This window comes from Lipotes vexillifer, unplaced genomic scaffold (genome assembly GCF_000442215.2).
Source record: "Lipotes vexillifer unplaced genomic scaffold, Lipotes_vexillifer_v1.1 scaffold279, whole genome shotgun sequence".
NCBI classification, from domain to species: Eukaryota; Metazoa; Chordata; class Mammalia; order Artiodactyla; family Lipotidae; genus Lipotes; species Lipotes vexillifer.
Window position 1 is genome coordinate 168,277 of NW_006780759.1, and position 11,224 is coordinate 179,500.

Sequence of the window (11,224 nt, forward strand, 5' to 3'; positions counted from 1 at the left end):
GAACCCGTGTCCCCTGCATCGGCAGGCGGACTCTCAACCACTGCGCCACCAGGGAAGCCCTGTTTTGTTTCTCTTGGTCAGGATATTATTAGTTTCATTGGCCCAACTGGAGATGATATAAGCTTTGGGGGTTTACATAACTGGAAAATTATGGAGTATTAATTGGCTCTTTTCCAGGGACATTTCTATGGAGGCATTTAAATTTTTTAATTTAATTTATTTATTGACAGTTTCAATGTATATTTTATAAAATATTGGCTATATTCCATGTGTTGTACAATATATCCCTGTAGCTTATTTTATATAATAGTTTGTGCGTCTTAGTCCCTAACCCCTGTATTGCCCCTTCCCCCCTTCCTTCTCCCCACTGGTAACCACTAGTTTGTCCTCTATTTATGTGAGTTTGCTTCTTTTTTGTTATCTTCACTTGGTTGTTGTATTTCTTTTTAGATTCCACATATAAGTGATATTATACCATATTTGTCTTTCTCTGTCTGACTTGTTTCACTTAGCATAATGCCCTCCAAGTCCATCCATATTGCTGCCAATGGCAAAATTTTGTTCTTTTTTATGGCTGAGTAGTATTTCACTCTGTGTGTGTGTGTGTGTGTGTGTGTGTGTGTGTGCGCGTGCGCACGCCACATCTTCTTTATCCATTCATTTGTCTATGGACACTTAAGTTGCTTCCATATCTTGGCAATTGTAAATAATGCTGCTGTGAACATTGGGGTGCATGTATCTTTCCAAACTAGTGTTTCTGGTTTTTTTGGATATATACCCAGGTGTGGAATTGCTGGGTCATATTGTAGTTCTATTTTTAGTTTTTTGAGAAACCTACATACTGTTTTCCATAGTGGCTGTACCAGTTTGCATTCCCACCAACAGTGTAGGAGGGTTCCCTTTTCTCCACATCCTCTCCAACGTTTATTATTTATAGACTTTGATGGTAGTCATTGTGGCAGGTATGGGGTGATAACTCATTGTGGTTTTGATTTGCATTTCCCTGATGATGACTGATGTTGAGCTGATCATCAATAGTAAATTCATGCTATTCAGGATTCTTAAACTATAATACATTTGTTCTGAGTATGAAAGTAAAGCAATATTTTAAAACATTCTTTATATTCCACATGGTACTGAGGTCTGTGAGGAACACTGAAGAAGGGATCCTATTCCCTTTTCTTAAGATAAGAAGTAGTAATTGAGATGATAATGTTATGCTTCAAGCAACAACACAACATGATTAAGGCCCAAAGTATTGGGTTGGCCAAAAAGTTCTTTTGGGTTTTTGGCCAACCCAATATATGACATAGATTCAGTGTATTATAAAAACAAACGATGAGATCTGTTAGGGTATTAAAACATGATATCAGTCAAGTCTTAAAAGTTCAGCGTAGGGCTTCCCTGGTGGCGCAGTGGTTAAGAATCTGCCTGCCAGTGCAGTGAACACGGGTTCGAGCCCTGGTCCGGGAAGATCCCATATGCCATGGGGCAACTACGCCCGTGCGCCACAACTACTGAGCCTGCGCTCTAGATCCCGCGAGCCACAACTACTGAAGCCCACGCGCCTAGAGCCCGTGCTCCGCAACAAGAGAAACCACCAAAATGAGAAGCCCGCACACCGCGATGAAGAGTAGGCCCCACTCGCTGCAACCAGAGAAAGCCCGCGTGCAGCAAACGAAGACCCAACACAGCCAAAAATAAATAAATACATTTATTAAAAAAAAAAAGTTCAGCGTAATTTGGTAGAGCAAAGTAATGAGTAACTATAGCACAATGATCCTGGAAATGAGGAGAACATTAACCTTCACCTCTATTTATTTATTTTATTTTGAAAATCTCTCCAATTTGATTTTTAAAGTCACAGCCACATTTATAAGTAGGGAACCATATCTGTTGAACTTCCTAAGCATTACATAAATAATTTGAAGATAGATACGTGTATGTACAAGATGTATAAGATGCCTCTGTGTGTGTGTGTGTGTGTGTGTGTGTGTGTGTGTGTGTGTGTGTGTGTGTATCTTTTGAGCAGTTTTAGGTTTACAGGAAGCTTGAGCTGAAGGTACACAGTTCCCATACATCCACTTATTCTCTCCCCTACACAGTTTTCCCTCTTATTAATGTCTTGCATTAGTGTGGTACTTTTGTTACAGTAGATGAGGCAATATTAATACATTATTATTAACAAAAGTCCATAGTTTACATTAGGGTTCACTCTTTATGTTGTATGTATTACAGGTTTTGACAAACGTTTAATGACACTTGTCCACCATTATAGTAACATATGGAATAGTTTCACTGCCCTAAAATTGCCCCATGCTTCACCTATTTATCCCTCCCTCCTTCGTTCCCAAACCCTTAGCAACCACTGTTCTCTTTACTGTCTCCACAGTTTTGCCTTTTCCAGAAAGCCATATAACTGGAATAAAATAGTATATAGCTTTCTCAGATTGGCTTGTTCACTTGGCAGCATGCATTTAAGTTTCCTCCATGTCTTTTTGTGGCTTTGTATTTCTATTTAGCACTGAATAATACTCCATTGCATGGATGTACCACAACTCGTATATCCATTCACCTGTTGAAGGACATCTTGGCTGCTTCCAAGTTTTGGCACTTATTAATAAAGGTGCTATAAACGTTTGTGTGTAGACCCTTGTGAGGACCTATGTTATTAATTCATTTGGGTAAATACCAAGGAACACGATTGATGGATCCTATGGTAAGAGTATGTTTAGTTTTGTAAGAAACTGCCCAGTGTCTTCCAAAGTGTCTGTATCCTTTTTCATTCTCACCAGCAATGAATGAGAATTGTTACTGCTCCCCATCCATGCTAGCCTTTGGTGTTGTCGGTGTTTTGCACTTCCGACATTCTAATAGGTGTGTGGTGTTATCTTATTGCGGTTTTAATTGGCAATTCTGTAATGACTTTTGATGTTGAGCATCTCTCATATGCATATTTGCCACCTGCATTATCTTCCTTAGTGAGGTGTCTGTTCAAATCTTTTGCCCATTTGTAATTACATTGTTTGTTTTCTTATTGTTGAGTGTTACGAGTTCTTTGTCTATTTTGGATACTAGTTCTTTATGAGATGTTTTGCAAAATTTGTCTCCCAGTCTGTGGCTTGTCTTAGCATTCTCTTATCAGTGTCTTTAAAGAGCAGAAGTTCTTCATTTTAATGGAGTCCATCTTATCATTTTTCTTTCTTAGATCACACTGTCGGGGTTGCACTTGAAAAGTCATCGGTCAAACCCAAGGTCACCTAGATTTTCACCTATGCTATATTCTGGGAACTTTATAGCTTTGCATTTTATTTTTAGGTTCAGGGTCCATTTTGAATGAATTTTTGTCAAGGAATTTCTTTGTGACTATGTTAATGAGGGATATTGGTTTGTAGTTTCTTTTAGTGATGTCTTTTTCTGGCTTTGATATCAGATTAATACTGGCCTCATAGAATGGATTATAAAGTATGTTCCCTCCTTCTCTATCTACTGAAAGAGCTTGCAAAAATTTGGATTTTTTCATTCAGTATTTGATACAATTCACCAATGAAGTCATTTCTACCTGGCCTTTTTTTGTGGGTTTAAAACAATTTAAACAGCCTTATTTTGCAGTAGTTGATGTATGATAAGCTGCATATATTTAAATCCTATATTTTAATGAGTTTTAACATGTGTAAACCATTATCACAATAATAAACATATACATTACCTCCAAAACGAAATTGTCCTCATGATTCTGTCTGCTCCTCTCTGACCCTAGATCTCCTGGAAGACATTGATCTTCTCTCTGTCACTATAGATTCGTTTCCAATTTCTTTAACTTTATATAAATTGAATCATTCATTATATTTCTTTTTGGTCTGATTTATTTCACTTAGCTTATTTACATTGAGGTTTATCCGTGTTGTAGCACGTATTAGTGATTCATTCTTTTTTACTGCTGAGAAGTATTCTATTGTATGGATATAGCAGAGTCTTGTTTTAATACATTCATCTGTTGATGTACATTTAGATCTCTTTCCTGTTTTGGGACATTATAAATAAAGCTGTTATAAATAGTCATATACAAGTCTTTGTATGGACATATGCTTTCATTTTTCTTGGGTTATACCTAGGAGGGGGATGGCTGGATCATATGTTAGGTGGATGCTTAACTATTTAAGAAACTGCTAAACTGTTTTCCAAAGTAGCCACACCATTTTTCATTCCAACCATCAGTGGATGAGAATTACAGTTGTTCCAAATCCTTGCTAACACTTGGTAAGGTCAGTCTTTTTAATTTTAGACTTCCTAATTGGTCTGTAGTGGTATCTCACTGTGGTTCTAATTGTTATTTTCCTCATGACTAATGATGTTGAATGCCGTTTTGTGTGCTTATTTATCGCTTTTATGTCTTCTTTGATGAAGTGTTTGTTGAAATCCTTTGCCTATTCTTTTGTTATTGTTGTTAGTATTGTTGGATTAGATTTGCTAAAACTTTGTTTAGAATTATTGCATTTATGTCCATGAGGGATATTGGTCCTTAGTTTTCTTTGCTTAAAACAGTTTAGCTGGTTTTGTTAGTAGCATGATGTTGGTATTAGTGTGTGAGTTGGAAAGGATTCCCTCCTCTTCAATTTCTGGAAGCGTTTGTATAGAATTGGCATTATTCCTTCATTAACTGTTTGGCTACCATTGAAGCCATCTGATCTTGAAATTATGTTTGTAGAAAGGATTTTAACTACAATTTCAATTTCTTTAACAAATATAGGTTTATTCAGATTATCTTTTCTTCAGAGAGCTCTGGTAGTTTGTGCTGTCAAGCAATTTGTCCATTTTATCAAAGTTTTAAAATGTTTTGGTGTAAAGTTCTTCAAAATATTTCATTATTCTTTAAAATTTTCTAGACTCTGTAGTGATGTCACTCCTTTAATTCCTGATATTCATAATTTTTCCTTGACCTGTCTGGCTAAAGGCTTATCACATTTATTGATCTTCTCAAAGAATCACTTTTTAGCTTTGTTGATTTTTGTCTAGTTTCTGTTACTATTTCACTGATTTCTACTACAAACTTTATTATTTGACTTTTATTAACTTTGGGTTTAACTTGCTATTCCTGTCCTAGTATCTAAAGGTGGAAGTTGAAGTCACGGATATGAGAATGTTCTTATTTTCTAATATAAGCATTTTTGTCTTTAATCCATATTTAGAGGCATCCTGCACATTTTAATATATTGTGTTTTCATTTTCATCCATTTCAAAATACTTCTAATTTAACTTTTGGTTTACCTCTTAGATCCATGGGCTATTTAGAAATATGATATTTAGCTTCCAAAAATTTGGGTATTTTATAGAAATCTTTGTGTTATTGTTGTCTAATTAAATTTCATAGTGGTCAGAGAAGCTATTTAATGTGACTTGAATTCTTTTAATGTTTTTGAGACTTATTTTATGACCTTGAGTATGGTCTTTGTAAATGTTCACTTTTCACTTGGAAAGAATGTGTATTCCATCACTGAACAGTTAAAGAGGCTCACTCTATTTTGCCTGCATCAGTGAAGCTGTCAGCCCTCATGGCCTGCCCTACTCTGGCAGAACATCCATGCCAATGGAGCTGGAGGGCTGTTGGGAACATCCCAGGCAAAAATGCCACAGACTCCTACTACTTCTACTCAGTATTAGCAGTTTTCAAGCATAAATACTTCTTACATTGTTATATGTCTTTGGACTCCTTCCATAGTACAGAAATGGTTGTTTTTCTCAATTTTCTTCAGCATTTTAGTTGCTTTTAGGGGAGAGGATTTGCCACACTCCTCACTCAGCCATAGCCAGAGGTTGATTTGGGGCTATGGTTTTTTTTTTTTTTTTTTTTTTTTGGCTGTGGTTATTAAACTTTATTATATTTTAAAATCTGAAAACTGTAAAACAGTATTTATACAAACACCTGAGGACTGTTTAACTGGGCACAGCATCTTCACACAAACAATTTGAGAGAAGACCAAGTTTAAATTAGAATTTTGTCTTATAACACAAAATGAATAACACAGATGAAACCACCCTTTAAATAGAAGCATTCTCATATAAAGTACATTTGGTTTTCTAAAAAAGAAAATGTACATTCTTGCCCCTGGTGTACATTTTATTGGCCTTTATAACAAATGGCTAATACTTTTAGCACAGATTCTCATAGCTTATTAACATTACACCAAACTTATACAGAGTACTGACAGTAAACATATAGCACCATTTCCCCTTGAAAGTTCTAACTTTATAAATAAAGCCCAAAATGATAAGTCTGAATTAATGCATCTTCCAAAATTTAGCAGAATAAATGGCTCAGAACTAAGCAAATTAACTAGCAACATTGCATAGGACAGAGAACTTCCGTGTATGGAAACCAATCTATGGATTGTTTCTTATCCCCTGAAGACTAAGCTGAGAGGTACTAGTGATAGCAGATGATGCACGTATTTTTTTCAGAATAAAAACATCCAACTATATAAATAGTTCACCATTACCTCTGTGGCAGTGCAAAGTGACATGTTAAATTCAAAAAGAACAGATTTACTTGTTTGAATACCTACAGGTATAGAATAATATATAAATATGGTATAGTATCTGTGTGAAGAATAAAACACAGACGATAAAATATATATATTTAAAAAATTTGGGCACAGGTGTCCTCATATAGAGATATGAGAAATGAATGCCTAGTTAAATGTCTAAGCTTAGAGAAAATATGTAAAGTTTTCAAATAATAGGTATTTCACTGAAAAATTTTAATCAGACTCCATCCAAACCACCCTTGTAGTATGATATCTCCTGCATAAAACAACCATTCTATCTTACAATTGTTTGAAATTTATCAAAAACTGATAAGAACACTTTATGAAAGTTTATAAGCTTGTTTTTTTTCTTTAAATATGAACAAACACAACATACAGAGAAATAATAACGAAAGGAAAATAATTTATATGGCTATTCCCTTTCCGGAAATTGGTAGAACACAAACAGAACATTGCAGTAACAGACATAAAATATTTGAAAAAGAGATGATATCTACAGTTGCATCTTTAAATTCTTTTCTAAGGAAAACTTCTCATGGATTTCACTAGAGAGCCTGTCAGTCCCTGATACTTTCCCCTTTGGGATGTAGCTGTTTTGGTTTTATATATAAACATTAATCAAAATCAACGGTGTTGCTCTGTTTCCTGCATTAAGTATATTTGTAAACTGTACAATTAAATAATAAACTGTAAAATGTAAAATAATAAAAAGACATAAAGGACTGCCAAGTTGAATATGCTAATACCAACATGTTAATGTGTTTTAAAGAAGTAGACTGGACTTGTAATGTAGTTCTGCAATTCTGGATATAACGTAGTTTTAGAGGAACTGTCTACAAAACAAAAACTGCTACGAGAATAAAAATACTTTTAAATTAAAAAGTTATCAAGACAGTTGAAAATTATGTCTAATCTAAACTTACACATTTTTTTCAATTATATTTTCCTTCTTTAAGTTTTTCAATACAAGAACATAACTTTAAGGCTGGCCCCAACTCCAGCCCCATATACTTCATCATCACATCACTTTTGAGTAGTAGCATAGCTTTCCCATCAGTCTCATGTTGCATGAAGAGGTCGGCGAGGGGGCCTGATATCTGAGGATCTTTATGTTTCATAAACTGTATCACTTCATCCACAGACCAGGTTGAAGGGTCCTTAGAGAAGCCTTGTTTCAGGACACTGGGGTCAGGTACAGCTATATAACTTGGAGTTTCACTTTTCCTCTGCATCTGGAATGTAACTTCATGGTGACTGCTCTTGGGAGGTGATTCGGTCCCCACCAGTGTTGAACTCGAGGTGTATGGCACACGTTGAGAAACACTACTGGAGACTGAAGTATGAGTGCTTATAGGACTTGTGCTGGCAGGATTCAGAGAACTTGCTGGATTTAGTGGTGAGTTTTTGGACTCTTCAGAAAGCATTTCCCCTTTGGGCATGCCATTTCCCTCAGAAGATAATACTTCTTCAAGAAAAAAAAAGACAAAGGCAATAAGAAAAAAGACAAAGGCAATTATCTTCAACAGACTTACAGCTCGAATACTATTAAAAGGTCAAAAATCCCCTAACTGCCAGCAACAGTTCACTTAAGCCATGCTATACTGAACCACAAACCTCTAACACAAAGCACATGGCCATCCCCTTCTTGGTGTTTATAGTAATGGACACTGTCCTGAAACCCAAATTGATTCTAATGATATCACCTATTTTTCTCACGGCAACTAACCCTTGCTAGTCTTGCCACCAAGACTATGAACAGCTCACTAAAGCGTTTATTTTTAGGAATGCAGTTCTTCACAACTCTTCGTTACAATATGATCACAGAGTTGGTTTCTAACATTTGCTTACTCCTTGGGCACTTAAAACTTTCACTGGAGAAATGTACTAGGTTTTTCTATTCCTCTTTCTATCAGCTTTTAGCAATACAAAGCTGAATGGAAAATATGGCTATAACTGTTTTTCTTTAATCTGAGGAGAAATGACAACTGTGCACTTCTGAAGGGAATGAAGTGCTCAACAAAGCTGCCAAAGTAGTAGCCTAACTGCCAAACTGATTTGGGGGAATATACTCCCCTGCTTCCAGCATCAACACTCAAGAGCATATAAGTGATAGAAGAGTGACTTTTCTCCCCCATCGTGCAACATGTAAATACTATTTACCTTCAGAGGCATGCACTTTTGTTTTGGGGAGCTTAGGAGAGAGAGGAGCAACATAAGGCAGAGGTTCCTGAGAAGGTCGTTTGGTGCTTTTCTTTTCTGTTGCATCTTCTTTTACTGAGTTATTTTGATCATGCTCTGCAGGACTATGACCATTACCTCTATAAGAGCTAAAAGGCTGGCTACTCAAAAGGTTATCACACTGCAGGCTGTGGCACAATTTCTCAAGAAAGCGAAGAGCAAATGATGCACTGTTCACTGGAGGGAGCTGGATGGAATGAGTTTCCCCATCAAAGGAGGCGGTTATCACTTCTCCACGATCATCTGGCTTAAGGAATCCAAAAACAGTCTTACTTTGAATGGCACAATCCACCCAGGCCTGCACTGTCCGCCGGAGCACCACATTGACAGGGCCTGGGCCAACGTGATCGGGCAGCTGCTGGATTTTCTTCTGATCCAGGTGAGGGCCAGAGCTTCCGTGTTTGTTTACATAGACACAGACTGTAGACATCACTATTTTAGATGACCCAGGAACAGCATCCTTATCATATAAAACACCACCACCTCCTCTGGCCAGCATACTGACAGAAGTTGAAGATGTGGAACATACAACAGGAATACATTTTTCCTTTCTTCCTGAGTTTGGGCCTCTTTTCCTTGGTGTGATATTTTTAACAGAACTCTCCTTCTTGGGGACTGAAGTATGTGCAGGTGATCTAGTCCGACCTGATTTCCTGATCTGCTGTGTTGGTAATGTTACAGCAGTTTCCTGTAGAGACTGCATTGAACGCTGCATTGCTTTGGAAGGAGAAGGCTGTGTTTTTGCCATATTCTTTGTAACAGGAACGTGAGTTCCTGGTGGTTGTAATACATCTCCTGTCAGGCGACACCACCCAACTGGGAAAATATCTCGACAGTCATACTTGCACCGATAATCAAAAGCTCCCCTCCAGCCATCGAATGTGATATAAACTTCATCTCCTTTAACATTTCCAGTAGTTGCAGGGCAGATCAGATAAGGGTTCTTTCTATCTATAGCTTCAAGTTTCATTCCCACTTTAAAATTATTTAGAGGTGGCTTTGGTGGTTCCTTCTTAAAGAATGTTGCAGGTGCCATTTCAGATCCACTCAGTGCTCGCAAGAGGAACATTGGCAAAGATGATATGTTCATCTGGTACCCCAGTGGAGGCTGAAGTAAGTCCCCCTCCTTTTCACATGTCCCAACAGGCTGTATGTCCGGAGAATCAACAAGCCGCCAAAAATCATTTCTGTTGTCACTACCATCCAGTCTTAAACGTAGCCTGGCACCAGTAATTCCAGCGACTGTGGCGGTACATATTGAAATCATATTGCGAGGGTCATGGGCTTCCAATTTCATACCAACTTTGAAGTCATTAGCTGGTGGAATCTTGGACTGTCTGAAACACTCTGAAGGAGCACTTAAAGATCCAGTCTCTTTCAAGTAATTTTCCCAGTGAAAATCATCATTTTGCACAGAAGATGTGCCTGACTGAGGAGCTTTCTCTTGATTCTCCTTCTTTGCATCCATTGACTCTTCATTCACTGTTCGCCCCATGGTATCCCTCTCTGGTGTTTTTTCCTCGAGTCTCATCGGCGAAAAGAGCGAAATTCTGTCACACTGGTCCAGCGAGCCGGTACCGGTCTTCACACCGCCGCCGCCATGTTTGAGAAGCCGCGCGCGGAGCCGCGCATGCCCCGCAACCGCCACCGCTGCCCCGCCCCCCGCCCCGCTGCCCGCGTGCCCTGGTGTTGCCGCAAGCTTGCCCTCTGACCTCGGCCGCGTGCGGGGCCTAGAAACACCACAGGAACAAATTTTTTTAAAACCCCAAGAAATGCCTGCTCTCACTAGCTAAAGGACTGGGAAAGGGGCAACGTAGACAACTTTTAGACCAGTAACTACCCTATTCTAGCCAAACCCTGCAGAAAAAAAAATGTGACCTCTCCCCTGTCCCAGTCAGCAAAGGCTGAAAAGAGGGACTCCCACCTTCACCCTTTTCTTAGAAGGCATCACTCATGACCCCTCTTAACCCCTGCTGGGGTGATGTCAGAGAAGACCAAGTGGGGAGCCAGCACTTTCATCCTGGCCCAGTTGACAGGTGACTACCAAAAACAAAACAAACAAAACAACCCAACCATATGGAAGTGTATTATGCCAGGTTAAAAAAAAAAAAAAAAAAAAAAGCCAGTCGCAGCCCATGCACCCAAGACTGTGGTGGGCCCCCAATTGGGAACCCAGGGTCCGCGTCAAGTTTTATCCAAGGGGAACTCGCTCCCCTTGGCCATCGACTTCGACTCTCGGCCGCCGCCCACCCTCACTACCGGGGCTATGGTATTTTAAACAATGAGTGGGAAGTTTTGAGGCAGTATTCCCTGACAAAATTTTGTTCCTCCAAAATCCAGGGTGGTCTCTTCAAGTTTTGCACCAACAACTGAGAGAAAAAGGCACCAACCTATATATAAAATGTAACTACAGTTAGCCTGTTTTGCAAAGTGTGAGTTGG

At 38.4% G+C, this 11,224-nt stretch overlaps 1 protein-coding gene across 1 annotated transcript; it reads right to left on the bottom strand.

Moving 5' to 3' along the window:
• Positions 1 to 7,477: 7,477 nt before the first annotated feature.
• LOC103090299 (sex comb on midleg-like protein 2) lies at positions 7,478 to 10,371 on the bottom strand. The gene is made up of 2 exons (XM_007454157.1): positions 8,706 to 10,371; positions 7,478 to 8,010 (listed from the first exon to the last, which is right to left on the bottom strand). The coding sequence occupies exons 1-2, from the start codon at positions 10,312 to 10,314 to the stop codon at positions 7,478 to 7,480; spliced, it is 2,142 nt and encodes a 713-aa protein (XP_007454219.1). The 5' UTR covers positions 10,315 to 10,371.
• Positions 10,372 to 11,224: the final 853 nt, after the last annotated feature.

Excerpts from the sequence above, each read along its gene's own strand:
- LOC103090299 (XM_007454157.1), bottom strand. The coding sequence starts at position 10,314 with ATGAGACTCGAGGAAAAAACACCAGAGAGGGATACCATGGGGCGAACA. Across the intron at positions 8,011-8,705 it reads AAAAGTGCATGCCTCTGAAG|AAGTATTATCTTCTGAGGGA; the intron begins GTAAATAGTATT and ends TTTTTCTTGAAG.